This window comes from Podarcis raffonei, chromosome 8 (genome assembly GCF_027172205.1).
Source record: "Podarcis raffonei isolate rPodRaf1 chromosome 8, rPodRaf1.pri, whole genome shotgun sequence".
NCBI classification, from domain to species: Eukaryota; Metazoa; Chordata; class Lepidosauria; order Squamata; family Lacertidae; genus Podarcis; species Podarcis raffonei.
In genome coordinates, this window is record NC_070609.1 from 4,701,843 (window position 1) to 4,716,966 (window position 15,124).

The 15,124-nt window shown below is 56.2% G+C and overlaps 1 protein-coding gene and 1 long non-coding RNA gene across 2 annotated transcripts in view; one reads left to right on the forward strand and one right to left on the reverse strand.

Moving 5' to 3' along the window:
* Nucleotides 1-15,124, forward strand: part of LOC128420240 (uncharacterized) — a 241,864-nt gene that overhangs the window by 196,000 nt on the left and 30,740 nt on the right. The gene's annotated exons all lie outside the window — the stretch shown is intronic.
* LOC128420232 (rho-related GTP-binding protein RhoU-like) lies at nucleotides 6,044-11,564 on the reverse strand. Its single transcript, XM_053401802.1, has 3 exons — nucleotides 11,272-11,564; nucleotides 9,847-9,905; nucleotides 6,044-7,339 (listed from the first exon to the last, which is right to left on the reverse strand). The coding sequence occupies exons 1-3, from the start codon at nucleotides 11,456-11,458 to the stop codon at nucleotides 6,887-6,889; spliced, it is 699 nt and encodes a 232-aa protein (XP_053257777.1). The 5' UTR covers nucleotides 11,459-11,564; the 3' UTR covers nucleotides 6,044-6,886.

Here is a 15,124-nt window from a genome sequence, read left to right on the forward strand (position 1 = left end):
AACCTAGCAAGACTGCTTTGCTGTCCTGGTTGGCAAAAATTGTGATGCAACAGCAAAACAAGCGAAGGCTATTCTCGGCTACATCCGCAGAATCGAGTGTCCAGATCAAGGGACGTCCTAGTCCTGCTCTCTTCTCCCTTGGTCAGGCCCGGCACTCATCCTGCTCCCCCCCCCCCATAACGGCCAATCCACAATGCATCTGGGCAGCTGACCAGACAGAAGCATGCCAGGCCTGGTGGCACAGCGCTGATCCACCATGTGCCACCAGGAGAAGCCAGCCTGCAAAAGCGCACACCCTTCCCTCTGTCTCCCTGGGGGTCCTGCCCATCTCCCTGGGGGTTCCAACCTGACCAGGATCACACCCTGGAGCGCAAACGAGTCGCCGGCCCCGATCCAGAGCCTCTTCCCAAAGACGGGCAAACAGGCAGAGGCTCCTCCAGAGACCGGCGGACAAAGAACTGGCTCGGCTGTTCTTGCCAACTTGATCACAAGGAAGCGGGTTCACCCAGCCAAAGCCTGGCACCGGGAGGAGGAACAGCTAATCCCTCTCACCCGACCTGGGAGGGAAAGGACCCACAGGGAGACTGGGATGGCTGGCTCCTCTGACGCCCTCCCTGCAGGCAGGGAAAGGCCCTTGAAGCTGGAGGAGAGGGCAGCCTGGAGCTCTGGTGCCCTGTGAAATTCACGGCTGATTCATGCTTGGAGCTGTTCTGGCGCTGATGCCCCTGTGGCGTAAGGGCATCCCAAGAGCCTGCTTGCTGGGTCAGGCCAAGGGCCCACCTGGTTCTACCTCCTCCCCTGTGAATTTGTCCAGTCCTCTTCTAAAGACATCCAAGTTGGTTCTCATCCCTGCCTCCTGTGGAAAGGAGTTTCACAGATTAACCCTGGGCTGCTCGAAGAAAGACTTTTATCTGTCCTGAATCTTCACTGCGTGCCCACGAGTTTTGGGTTTCAAGAAAAACTGTTCTCTATGCCCTCCTCCCCTCTGCAAGGTGAAGCAGAGACGTCACCTTGCCAACAAAGGTCCGTATAGTTAAAGCTCTGGTTTTCCCAGTAGTGGTGTATGGAAGTGAGAGCTGGACCATCAAGAAGGCTGATTGCCGAAGAATTGATGCTTTTGAATTCTGGTGCTGGAGGAGACTCTTGAGAGTCCCATGGACTGCAAGAAGATCAGACCTCTCCGTTCTGAAGGAAATCAGCCCTGAGTGCTCACTGGAAGGACAGATCCTGAAGCTGAGGCTCCAAGACTTTGGCCACCTCATGAGAAGAGAAGACTCCCTGGAAAAGACCCTGATGTTGGGAAAGATGGAGGGCACAAGGAGAAGGGGACGACAGAGGACGAGATGGTGGGACAGTGTTCTCGAAGCTACCAGCATGAGTTTGACCAAACTGCGGGTGGCAGTGGAAGACAGGAGTGCCTGGCGTGCTCTGGTCCAGGGGGTCACGAAGAGTCGGACACAACTAAAAAACAACAATGCCCTCCCCCCAGGCATATTCTGAAAAACCTTTTGCCTTTTAGCTCTTCTCCAAACTACAAAGTCCCAAATGATGCCACAGCAACTCCCTCCCTTCCTTGATCATGTTCGAAACCTTTTCCAGCTCTTCGATCTCCGTTTTGAGACGAGGCACCCAGAACCAAGCACAGGACTGCCAATGACGTCGCGGCAGAGATGCATCCGTTTTATTCCCAATTCCTTTCCAAGCATCCCCAGCATGGAATTTGCCTTTTTTTTCTTCACAGCCCCCACCCATGCGGCCGACCTCTCCATCTGTCCTGGATGCATTTCTGCCTTGCGGGGGCTTAGACTAGATGTCCCCTGGGGGTCCCTTCCAAGCCTGCAAGTCTGTGGCTCCAGGATCTTAGCTTTCGAAGAGCCCAAGGTGCGTCCAGGGCACCCCTGCTGGCACAACTTGGCAAACCCTTTTCCGTGCCCAGTTGAAAGGCAACCCAACTGCTCCCCCCACCCCAAGTTTTTCCTCTCTCCTCCATCTCTCTCCCTTCCCCCCCCCGCCATGCAAGCCCCTACACGCCTTCCCTGCGAGGCCCACAGGTGGGGGGGTGGGCGAGGCCAAGCTGAGCGCCAGCTCCAGCAGGAACAGTCTGTCCTTGCCAAGCCGGCAGCCGCCCCCTGCGGGTGCTGATGGGCAGGGAGGGTGCAACTTGGGCCCTTCCTCCTCCTCCTGCCCCCCCCCATATCAAGTTAGATCCTGCAGCAGGGTGGGGCCAGTTAAGGAGCCCGCCAGCCCTGGAGAATGAGGGCAGGGAGAGGACCCAGGAGTCCGGGAGAGGACCCAGGAGTCCTGCAGCCACAGCCGCTCCAGAACCCAGGAATTGGAATCTAGTCGAACCCCCGCCTGGCAGGAAGGAGGCCTCAGGCCAAGAGCTTCCCCCATCCCGGAGAATGTGGGGCTGAGGAAAGGGGGGCGCTCCAGGGGACCCAGGCTGGTTGCCCCCCCCAACATGGCTGATCATCGCCTAGACTGGCCCCCCTCTCTTTGCAGGCTCTGACCAGGTTGTAGCACCCCCAGGGCAGGTGTCTGCTTGCCTCCAACTGGCTGCGGTTTGAGTGGCGAGGCAAGTGCACTCCGCACGCGCTCAGAGGCACTCACTTTTTCTTTCCGTGCCGCGTTATACTGTCCGACCGGTTTGTAACCCACGGGACAAAAGATGGCAAAGTGAAGCCTGGCGTCGCTGAGCCCCGCTTCCAGTTGAAATGCGATTGCTGCATTTGGAGGGGCTGGACTAGATGGCCCTTGGAGGTCCGCTCCTGACTCTACCATCCAACGAGTCTAAACTCTAATGCCAATGTTGCCCTCTTTAATAATGGGACGAGGAAGGAGATCCGGGCCCGCCTGCAGCTTGCCCTGCCTCGTCATCAAGAGATGCACTCTGCACATGCTCAGGGGGAAGAGGTCTGCCCCTTTCACCCCATCCGGTGGAACAGCTGGGCACACCCCTTAGGGCAAAGTCCCAAGGACTCCTGGGCCTCATCCAGCGCCTGCTGGCAGGCCGGGCTGTGTGCCAGCAGGCCGCCTTTGATGCCCCGATAAGATGGCGGCAGCTGGGCAGGTTGCAGCAGGGAAGGGAAGGTGCCAGGGGTGGTGGGCAAGAGGCAGGCGGGCACCCAAGAAGCACTGGCTGCCCTCGCCAAAGAGGAGGAGGCCTGCAGGCTCTCAGCCTCCCTCTGCCCCACAGAGCAGGGTGGGGCGGCTGCCAGGTTGTGGGCCTGGAGCCCAGGCTCCGGAAAACCCCCAGGAAGAGGCGAGGGAGGCAGGCAGGAGGGAAGCAGGAGGTGGAGAGAGAGAGAGAGAAAAGAAAGAAAGAAAGAAAGAAAGAAAGAAAGAAAGAAAGAAGGGAAGGAAGGAAGGAAGGAAGGAAGGAAGGAAGGAAGAGGGAAGGAAGGAAGGGGGAGGGAGGAAGAGGGAAGGAAGGAAGGGGAAGGAAGGAAGGAAGGAAGGAAGGAAGGAAGGAATAGCTCTGGCTTCCAGCTCCCTCGGAAGGTGGTGCAATCTCCTTCCTTGGAGGTTTTTAAGCAGAGGTTGGATGGCCATCGGTCAGGGATTCTTCAGCTGAGATTCCTGCATTGCAGGGGGTTGGGCTGGATGACCCCTGGGTGCCCCTTCCAACTCTACGATTCCATGAGTGTCTATCAAAAGAAGGCGCCTAAGCCAGGAGGGAGGAGAAAGCAGGCAGGCCTGCCAGCCTCCCAGGTTTCTGTTCCCTTCTTACCCCTTTTCTGGCTGCTTCCCCCAATCGCCTGGCCTGAGGCAGCGTCTCCCAGCCGAAGATTCTGCCTCTGGGGGCAGGAAAAGCAACTTCTCAGAGGAGCCCCAGCGGAGAACAGGGCGCAAGCGAGGCTGACATGTCCGCTGCCTTCCTGTTAATATTAACAGGCCCAGGCTTGCCACGAAGGCCAAAGTGCAGCCCAGGGACATGAAGCCGCTCTTTTAAAGCTCGGGTGCCTCTGAGCACGTGCAGAGTACATTTTCCCTACTCACCAAATTAGCTGGAGCAGAGGGCAGCCGAGGTGGCGGGGACAGCAGCCCCCCCCCTCTCCGGAGGTTTTTGGGACTCCAGCTCCCATCAGCCCCAGTGGTCAAGGATGATGGGACTTGTGGTCCAGGCATATCCGGAGGGCACAACGTTGGAAACCTCTGGGTTAGAACCATCGCCTCTGTCTCTGGGATTTGGAGAGAGGGGCAAAAGGGGGCGCTCTGTCTGGAAGGGGGTCATATTGAAAGGGGAACCATGACAAAACATTGGGGGGGGGAGTGGGGGCTATTGGGGAATCACAGAGACAGAAACTGGGCCCAGGACATACACACAAAATCCATCTCTGTATCACATAGAGACATTGAAGGGGGTCAGACTAGATGGCTCATGGGGTCCCAGCCAACTCTGGCCCAAGTCATGCTGCTTCTAGCTGAATGAGGGAGAAACAAAAATACATCTTTACTCATTGTTCATTTATTGCATTTCTGCCCCAAGGTTTTCTCCAAGGGGCTTCAGGTGGAGCATGTGATTCTCTTCCTGCCCCCCCCTTTTTTGGGGGGTGAAACCCCAAGTCCCTTTCCTCCCTTCCGCCTCTGACCCCCGGGGGGGGGGGGGACCAGACGCAAAGCAGGCATTCACACAGGAGAAGAAAGTAAACAGCTTATTTTTAATCGAGGGAAAATACTTCAAAGGGATCTCCCCCCCCCCACCGCCCACAAAAAAGTCAGAAATCCTCCTGTGCAAATGCAACCTAGAGATTTTTGTTGCAAGGGGGGAGGCTGTTCTCTGACCCCCCCCCCAGAAAGAAAAGCAGCAGCGCGCATTTCATCTCTGCGTTGCAGCAAAATTGAAAACCCGTCACCTTCTGTAATTTTCCAAATTCCTGTATGTGTGTGGGGTGGTATTTTTTGGGGAGGGGGAGGCGATTGCACTGAGAACTACAAAGCAGACTTCCCCCTCCCCCTTTGCAGCCAGGAGGCTGGAGAATTCAAGCTTGCAAAAAAAAAACTGCTTTTCAGGAAGGACACAGGTGGAGGGGGGAGCAGGAGAAACAGGAAATGGAAAAAAAGAGAAAGCAGTTCCCAATTCCCAGGATTTTATTTTATTTTTTCCCCATGGAAAGAGAAATGAAGGGGAAGGAGGGAAAGTTTTGCTGGAAAAACGAGGACCTGGAAAGAGAAAATGGGCAGGTGGGGGAATTCCCCCCCCCCCAAAAGCACATTTCCACCTGCCTCCTTGCAAGGGGGGCGCAACAGGGCTCAGACGTCAGGTTGTCTCACAGGATTTTATTGGGGGCGCAACTTGGGGTTTTATTATTAATTCTTTTCTTGCCTCTCCATCCCCCTCTATCCCAGGATACTTGGTTCTCCCGATCCTCATTTAATCCCTGCAACAGCAACCCTGTGAGGTAGGTCAGGCTGAGAGAGGAGGTGGCTGACCCCCCAACGTCACACCCGGGGAGCTTCGTGGCCGAGCGAGGATTCGAACCCTGGTCCTAGTCAGACCGTGATGCCTGGGTCAGACCAAATACAGTCATACCTCGGGTTACAGACGCTTCAGGTTGCGTTTTTTCAGGTTACGGACCACCACAACCTCCCAGAAGTGCCGGAATGGGTTACTTCCAGATTTTAGCGGCCGCGCATGCGCAGAAGCGCTAAATCGCACTTTGCGCATGTGCAGAATCGCTGAAGGGTTGTGAACGCTGCAGGTTGCGAACGTGCATCCCGCACGGATCACATTCGCAACCCGAGCGTCCACTACACACACACACACTGCAGTTTCAAGGCCTGGGTTTCGACTCAGGAGAAAAGGCACAAATTGCGTAAAAAAATCACTCTACAACTTTTCGTTTTCAGAAACTTTCCCCCCACCCGAAATATTCTCCTTCCGAAACCAAGAACCAAAGTTTGCTGTGATTGCTGCATTGCAGGGGCTTGGGACTAGGTGGCCCTGGGGGGGCGGGGGTTCTCTTCCCACTGTACAAAGTTTTCCCACTGTAAAAAATTTTCAGATTCAAGTGGTTTAAAAAATGTCACCCCATCTCACCCCCACTCTGGGCAAGGGGCTGCTCCATCGCGCTCTCAGCTAAACCAGGTGCAGAAGTTTTATTTTTGGGGGTGGGGAGGCAAAGCCTCCAGCCACAGCCTCCCCAAAGCATCTGCCCCCAACCTCGTCCCATCTCCCCAGAGATATCAGGGTCTACAAATATATGGCCCTTCTCAGTGGGGCTGGGAGCTAAAGGTCCCAAATCCCAAGGGGGGGGGGAAGCGCAAGAACATTAGAAGAGCCCAGCTGCTGGATCAGGCCCAAAGGGGACCCATCTAGTCCAGCCACACAGGGGCCAAATACCCCATAAAACCTAAGAATTCTTCAGATAGACTGCATCCGGAGCTGGAGGTCCCATGAAAACGTTTAAGAAGCTTGGCTGCTGCATCAGGCCAGTGGCCCATAAAGTCCAGTTCTCACGGTAGCCAAAAAATACCCCCACAGAACTTAAGAATCCGGATAGACTGCCTCTGGGGCTGGAGGTTCCACAAGAGCATGAGAAGATCAGGTCAATGGTCCAGCCTCCTGTTCTCACAGCTGCCAACCACATGCCCCAAAGTGAGACCAGCAACCAGGACACCAAACGCAGCCGTTCAGAAGCATCCGCTCTCTCCAGCCAACAGAGCGTCGCTAAATGAAAACCCGGCCACGTCCCTCTAGGAGACGAGGAAACGTCTTTGGGATCCGTTTCGAGATCTGTTTGGCCCTGCCGAGATTCCGCCCGATGTCCCTGCGAAGAAGGCTGGCCCAGCCTGGCCCCTCTCAAAAGCCTACACCCCTCAGTTGGTCCAGTCTGCAGGCGAACACATTGGAAGGGGTCAGGCCATGCGGGAATTGCACCCGGCGCTAGGACAGGCAGATGTGCTTCCTCCACCAGGCCTTGGAGAGGGTCCGGATGCGGCTGGCAGTGCTGCGTCGCTGCGGCTTGGGCGGGGGGCCGCGGGCGCAGCGCAGCCCTGCGGTGATGGCCGTGTCAAAGACCTCCTTTAGGTTGTGCTGGGTGAGGGCCGAGCACTCCACATAGCCCAGCAAGCCGGCCTTGGCGGAGAGGGTGCGGGCGGCCGAGGGGGACACGGGCTTCTCCCGGCGCCGGGACAGGGCGATGAGGACCTTGACGTCCTGGCGCAGGTCCGACTGGGTGCCCACCAGCAGGACGGGCGTGGCGGGGCAGTGGCGGCGCAATTCGGGGAGCCACTTCTCAGAGATGTTCTGGAACGAGGTGGGAGACACGACGCTGAAGCAGAGCAGGACCACGTCTGCCTTCGGGTAGCAGAGCCGCCGTAGGCTGTCGAATTCGTCCTGGGGGGGCAAAGAGGGGCAGCCGTGAGGAGAGAGAGAGAGGCGCCCTGCAAGCTGGCACCCCTGCGGGCACCGAACCAGGGAACCGCAGAGCTGGGAGGGGCCCTCCAGGGGTCATCTAGACCAGCCCCCACAACACGGCAGGAATCGCCGCTCGAGAATCCGTGGCAGGCAGCCAGGCAACCTCTGTTTAAAGCGCGCCGGTGAATCAGAAAACGATGACCCTCGTTGATTCTAACCGCAGGGCTGGGAGGGGGTGCCCTGGCGGGCATCTAGGCCAACTCCCTTCTAGGGAGGAAGGGCAGCTTCCAACATATATGCAAACATAGGTAAAGGTAAAGGGACGCCTGGCCATTAGGTCCAGTTGTGACCGACTCTGGGGTTGCGGCGCTCATCTCGCTTTACTGGCCGAGGGAGCCGGCGTACAGCTTCCGGGTCATGTGGCCAGCAGGACTAAACCACTTCTGGCGAACCAGAGCAGGGCATGGAAACACCGTTTACCTTCCCGCCGGAGTGGTAAATATTTATCTACTTGCACTTTGACGTGCTTTCGAACTGCTAGGTTGGCAGGAGCAGGGACCGAGCAACGGCAGCTCACCCCGTCGTGGGGATTCGAACCGCCGACCTTCTGATCGGCAAGTCCTAGGCTCTGTGGTTTAACCCACAGCGCCACCCACATCCCCATCAGTTTGCCAGAAGCGGCTTAGTCATGTTGGCCACATGACCCGGAAGCTGTACGCCGGCTCCCTTGGCCGATAAAGCGAGATGAGCGCCGTAACCCCAGAGTCGGCCACGACTGGACCTAATGATCAGGGGTCCCTTTACCTTTACCATATTGATCTGTATGCTGTTGGTGGGTTTTTATCGTTGTCTTGTTGGGCTGTCTATGTGATAAAGGGGAGCCATACCGGGGTGAAGGTGTCTTCTTCTATTTGTCCCCGTGTCAGTTTCAGTTTATTGGTTAATTTTTCTAGTAGGGCTGTTTCCCATACTATTTGGTACCATTGGTCCATGCTTACCCCTGACAGGTCTCTCCAGTGTCTGGTTATGGTGTTTCTGGCTGCTGAAAGTAGGTGGGTTATGAGTTCTTTGTGGTGTAAGTGGGCATTATTGTCTTGGAAGATGTTTAGTAATGCCAGTTCTGGGGTGGTTTCTAATACTTGTTTGGTTATTTTACTTATTTCTCGTATGGCTGTTGTCCAGAATAGTTAGATTTTGGGGCACTCCCACCACATGTGGACGTATGTGCCTGTGGAGGTGCACCCTCTCCAGCATTTTGGTGAGGTTCCTGGGCGTATTAGCGCTAGTTTTCTTGGTGTTAGGTACCACCTGTAGGTGAGTTTCAGAGTGAGTTCTTCTCTCTTTGTTGATATGGATTTAAAGGGGGGTTTAGACCACATTTTGGGATGCGGGTGGCGCTGTGGGTTAAACCACAGAGCCTAGGACTTGCCGAAAAGAAGGTCAGTGGTTCGAATCCCCGTGATGGGGTGAGCTCCCGTTGCCCTGTCCCTGTTCCTGCCAACCTAGCACTTCGAAAGCAGGTCAAAGTGCAAGTAGATAAATAGGTACCGCTCCGGCGGGAAGGTAAACAGCGTTTCCATGCACTGCTCTGGTTCACCAGAAGCGGCTTAGTCATGCTGGCCACATGACCCGGAAGCTGTACGCCGGCTCCCTCGGCCAGTAAAGCAAGAGGAGCGCCGCAACCCCTGAGTCGGCCACGACTGGACCTAATGGTCAGGGGTCCCTTTACCTTTACCTAAACCACATTTTGGTCCATTGAGTGGGGTTAATCTCATAGCCTATGTCATCCTCCCATTGTTTTTTGATTGCGTCTAGGGAGTTTGTGGCATTTTGTAGTAGTATTTTGTATACTGCGAATACCATTCCTCTACCGTGTCCCTTTGTTGTTAGGAGGTAGTTTTCGAAGGTTGTTAGGGGCCTAGTTGCTGCTGATTTTACTGCTGGATTGTTTAAGAAGGCATGTAATTGGTGATGTGTTAACCAGGGCATTTGGGTGTCTTCTAGCTTGTCTTATATTTCTTGTGTTGACAAAGGTTTGTTATTTTTTGTAGAAGTAAAAATTAAGCAATATGTCTATTTCAAAGGCAAATTGCAATCACAACCAGAATGGATCAATATCTACGTGTCTGTATTAGGACCCTGGACACCAGAGCCGACCCTCCTCAGTTTCCCCACAAGCCAGATTCGGGAGGCGCAAAGAGATTCGGGAGGCGCAAAGAAGGGCCCCAAATAAATGTGGCCCCGCAAAGCCCACCTGCGCCTCTCGCCTCCGGGACACCTTTGCCCTTACAGGTTGCGGGGAGGGGAAGCCAGCTGTGCCGTTTACGGAGGGGAAAGCGGTTCAGCGGCAGGCTTGCAACCCTCGGGAATAGATTCGAGAAAGCAAGTTGCTAGACCTCAAGAAGGCCCAAGGGACCGTTAGGAAGGGCCAGGTCAAAGTGCCAAGTCCAGGTCAGTCTCCAGCCCATCCCGTCCGGCCTCCTTACCTGCCCTGCGGTGTCGCACAGCTGCAGCCGGATGGGGTCTCCGTCGACCTGCACCACAGCTGGGGGGCAAAACAGAAAAATGGGGGGGTCAGAGTTGGGGAGGCAGACAGACCCAGCCGCCCCAGATCAAGACACAGCGTCAGGGCTTTCCCTCGCCCAGAGGTGGAAGTCAGAGCCCAGCGCCTTCCTGCTCAGTCTCCCTGGCACTGGAGGCGGAAGGGACCTCCAAAGGTCATCCAGCCCAACCCCATGGAACACAAGGGTTGCAGCTCAAGGATCCCTGGCAGAAGAAGGAGAATTGTGGTTCTTAACAGACTCCTCTGAAGACTCCCCCCAGGGTCATCTAGCCTAGAGGCTGATATTGATTTATTGATTTTTTGGGTGACTCCACCGGGACTCGAACCCGGAACAGAGGCTGATATTGATGAATGGGAAGGAGAGAGACAATTCCCCTTAATACATGGCTGGAGAAGCAGAGGGTCTTTGGATAAATAGAATTCTACTGTATCTGGAATGAGTTTATGCAGAATATATTAGCTTACTGGTAATTATTTGTAATATACACACCTGCATATTAATGGATGGTGACAGTATTTTCTTCTTCTTTTTCATTCCCACTCACTCTTTAATCCCCCACCCCCGGTCATCTCTTTACGAATGAAGTTATTCTAATAAAATACTTATAATAATCATAAAATTCTAGCCCAACTCCTGCAGTGCGGGGAGCACAACTCAACAATCCCCGACCCATGCTCCGTTGCAAAACCTCTTGTTATTCACTGCGTCGCAGTTTGGGAGGCACCCCAGCGATCATATAGGCCAACCCCCATCCACTTTTATACTTATTTAATATTATTATTCTGAGGTCATTTGTTTAGTTTGCATTCCCCGCGTCATCCGTAGATCTCCTCCGGCAGCGTTCGCACAGACTGAGGCTACTCTGGTGAAATGAAAGTTTGTGTTTCGCCAGGTAGGAACTAGGAAAGGAAAACTTGGATGCGGTCGATTCCAGGCCTGCAAATCTTTCCTGGCGAAACGAGGCAAGCAGGAAGAGGCTCTTGCCGGGGTCTCCCGCGAAAAAGGCTTTGCAGGAGCCCCTGCAAACCGGGCTCCGGGCAGGGCCTCTCTTTGGGGAGCAGGTAAACCTGCAACGTTGGCGGTGCCCTCTGGCTGTTGAGCAGGCATCGCACTGAGCACTAGCCACGCCCCATGTGGAATCACAGACCTGCACGGTTGGTTAGGGGACCCCCAAAGGTCATCCATCCCAACCCCCTGCAATGGCAGCTGAAGAATGACCTCCTCGGATAAAAAACCAAAACCTCCCGGGAACCAGTGTCGTCGCTGCTCTTGCTCGTCCCCGCAGAGCGGGAAGGGTACCCCCAAAGGTCATCCATCCCAACCCACCCCCGCGCATCGCACGCGTACCGGAGAAGCGGTCGAGGGCGGTGGGGACGTATCGGGCGGGGAAGCCGTTGGTGCTGTAGCTGAGCGCCAGGCTGGTTTTCCCGACGGCGCCGTCGCCCAGCAGGACGCACTCGAGGCCCCGCAGGCGCCGCTGCTCGCGGGGGCGGCGCGGGGGCACCGGCGGGAGAGACTCGCCCTGCGGAGGCATCGCGGGGTCCCCTCGCAGAAAGCGCGCGGGCGGGCGGGCGGAGAGGCGGCGGCGGCAGCGGACGCTCCTTCCAGGCTGTGCGCCCGGGCGCAGGCAGGCAGGCAGGCAGGGAGGGGAGCGCCTCGTCGGGGCCACGCCTCCCCGCCCAGGAGGACACGCCCCTTTGCGGGGGCGGGGTCTGTACCTGCCCCCTCACCTCGCGGCAGCCTCCGCCCTCGACGGGGAGGGCGGCGAGCCCCCTCCCCAGCCTAGATCCAGCATGGAACAAGGGTGGGACTAGATGACCGTCGGGGGTCCCCTTCCCACGACTCCTCGATTCTATGAACACGCTTCAGGTGGCTCGAGGGAAGGGATTCCTCAGGAAATCACAGGATCGTCGAGGGGGCGGGGACCCCCGAGGTCATCCAGTCCCACCCTCCCTGCCGTGCGTAAAGGGCGACACTGTGGGCTGAAGCCAGGCTCCCTGCCACCTCCTGCAAACCCCCCCCCCCATTCCCTGCTTTGTCTCTCTGAAATGGAAAACATGCCCTTCCTGACAATGTGTTTCTTTCTGGAGGGGGCGTCTTCCTGCTTTGCGCATCAGGCAGTAGCCGGGAAAAGCACCCCCCCCGCGCGCGCGCCCTGGACGGCGCATCCCAGCGAAAACAGGAAACACACCCGAGGCGTTACTGGAAATTGGGAAGCTGGGGGGCGGGGGGCAGGAGGTCCTCCGGTCCAAAACACTTTGTGCACGACCCCCTGGCGCCAACGCCCCCCCTGCAAGTCTGGACGTGGTCCCTTTCCCCCAGAGTTCACACCGGCCTTGGCCAAACCGGGTTAACAATCTTATTTGGTAAGATTGGAAGGTTCGGGATAAATTGAAGGACGGGCTTCTTTACGCAGCGCAGAGTTAAACGGCGGAACTCCCTCCCACAAGAGGCCGGGGGGGGGGACTTTGATGGCTTTGAAAGAGGAAAGTGCAAATTCATGGAGGAAGAGTCAGAAGGACTCGGCTTTGCCTCCCCAGCTTATTTCTTGACCCTGGGCTTCCCCTGACGCATTATTGCGCTTGGATCCAGCACTGGCTCTCCTTCTTGGGGCCCCTGTGAGAACAGGAGCTTGGACCGGGGCGGGGGGGGGGAACACTGTCCTGATCCGGCAGGCTCCTGTTCTTAGCCCAGGCGCCTTCTTCCGTGTGGGGTGGGCACTCGCCTGGCCCTGGCGCCGCCTGCGCTCCCGGATCCTGCCAAACCGGTTTGGCCGGCAGGAAGAGTAGAAAGGAGGGTGGACCCAGCCGGCCAGCCTAGGACATTGGCACCTGGGCCCTGAAAGCGGGTCTGATCCAGATGCCGAGGCAGACGAGACCTCCGTCCTATCCCTCGCATGTGCCCCGTCGAGGGAGGCAGGTGGCAGACAGCCCAGGGGGGGGGTTCTCTTCCAAAGAGGGGTGCCAACACCACCTTCTCCTCTTCCAGCTGCTCCTTGGCCACCGAACGAGAAGGTGCCTCCATCACAGCTGCCCACCTTGGCCCCACCGAGAACACAGATGAGCCAAACTCTGTCTGTCCAGGGGGCGGGGGCAATAGGCGCCAGCTCATTTGGGGTCTTCCGTCTCTGAGTCCCAGGCAGCCGGAGGAGTACCGTGAGCTGTGGGGTCAGCGAATCCTAACTAAGTAAAGATAAAGGGACCCCTGACCATTAGGTCCAGTCGTGGCCGACTCTGGGGTTGCACACTCATCCCACTTTATTGGCCGAGGGAGCCGGCGTACAGCTTCCGGGTCATGTGGCCAGCATGACTAAGCCGCTTCTGGCGAACCAGAGAAGCGCACGGAAACGCCGTTTACCTTCCCGCCGGAGCAGTACCTATTTATCTACTTGCACTTTGACGTGCTTTCGAACTGCTAGGTTGGCAGGAGCAGGGACCGAGCAATGGGAGCTCACCCCGTCACGGGGATTCGAACCGCCGACCTTCTGATCGGCAAGTCCTAGGCTCTGTGGTTTAACCCACAGCACCACCCGAAAGGCGCTGGGGCTCAAGGCTGCTTGGCCCCCGCCCCTTCCACCAGGGCCCTCTGTTCCCTCAGCCAGGTTTTTGGACATCCTGCATTCCTAGCTCAGTGGGAGGGCGTCTGCTTGGGGTTGGACTAGATGAGCCTTGGGGGTCACTTCCGACTCTGCCGTCCTATGATTCTGCTCTATGGCCTGGGGCAGCCTCCCTCAGCAGGAAGGCTCCGGGTTTGGATCTCGCCTCCGCCAGTTGAAGGAGGAGAGGTGGGGGCCTGCCTTTCAGGGGTGTTGTGAGGAGCCAGCTAAGGCACATTCAAAATAATAATAATAATAATTATAATTATAATTATAATTTATTATTTATACCCACCCATCTGGGCGGCTTTCAACAAAAATACCTACACTGGCTCCCAGGACGTTTCCGAGCACAATTCAAAGTGTTGGCGCTGACCTTTAAAGCCCTAAACGGCCTCAAAGGCCCAGTATACCCAAAGGAGCATCTCCACCCCCATCGTTCTGCCCAAACACGGAGGTCCAGCTCCGAGGGCCTTCTGGCGCTTCCCTTGCTGCGAGAAGCAAAGCTACAGGGAACCAGGCAGAGGGCCTTCTCGGTGGTGGCACCCGCCCTGTGGAACGCCCTCCCGCCAGATGTCAAAGAGAAAAATAACTACCAAACTTTTAGAAGACATCTGAAGGCAGCCCCGTTTAGGGAAGCTTTTAATGTTTAATAGGTTATTGTATTTTAATATTCTGTTGGAAGCCGCCCAGAGTGGCTCAGGAAACCCAGCCAGATGGGCGGGATTTAAATATTATTATTATTATTATTATTATTATTATTATTATTATTATTATTATTAAAATACAGTAATGCATCAAACATTAAAAGCTTCCCTAAAGCGTTTGGCTCCAGGTTCCTTCTCTGAAGGCAGTCAGGTCATGGACACGGCGAAAGGTGTGTGTTTTCCATGCGCTGGAGAACTGGGAGCAGCTGGGTTGTGCAGTCCAGGGCAAACAGGCTCAGAACAGCTCCAGCTTCCTAGTCCTCACCGTTTCCCACAGCTCCTCCCGGCCCGACCCAGAACTGCCTAGGTAAATCAGACACTCAGAGAGCGCAATGCTCTGAGCGAAAGGAGAACTCCCTCCTGCCGGCTACCGGAAACCGCACTCGAGACCCAAGCCGCCTTCAGCTGACCCACATCTCCTCTCCCTGGGAAGACCCCCCCCAAGCCCTGCCCCCCAGGAGGGCAGTGGGAGGATGAGGGAGACCCACAGACCCCTGGCAACAGCCAACAACCCCTGACCCTCCTCTTTTATTTTAAAATGAGAGTGGGTTAGAGAATCGCAGAACTGCAGCGTTGGAAGGGACACCCAGGGTCATCTAGTCCAACCCTCCCTGCAATGCAGGAATCACAGGATTGGCATGTGGGAAGGGGGGAACTGGCTGGAGTTGCCACCTGCTGGTGTGTGTGTCTGCGTTTTATCTCGGTTTATTTTTTTCAGGGGGAGTCTGAGCCTCGCCACTTCTTTCTGTGAAATGGGTATTGTGCGCCACCCGTGTCTGTGCTCCTGGCACCGAAAAGGGGGGGGCACCTCTATTCGAGGTGGCCGTGGGTGCAGGGGATGGCTAGCTAAAATAGTCAACAGAGACGTTGGCAAGCCACTTTGAAGACGACGCAGGTC

Excerpts from the sequence above, each read along its gene's own strand:
- LOC128420232 (XM_053401802.1), bottom strand. The coding sequence starts at position 11,458 with ATGCCTCCGCAGGGCGAGTCTCTCCCGCCGGTGCCCCCGCGCCGCCCC. Across the intron at positions 9,906-11,271 it reads CGCCCTCGACCGCTTCTCCG|CTGTGGTGCAGGTCGACGGA; the intron begins GTACGCGTGCGA and ends TTTGCCCCCCAG. Across the intron at positions 7,340-9,846 it reads TGTGCGACACCGCAGGGCAG|GACGAATTCGACAGCCTACG; the intron begins GTAAGGAGGCCG and ends TTGCCCCCCCAG.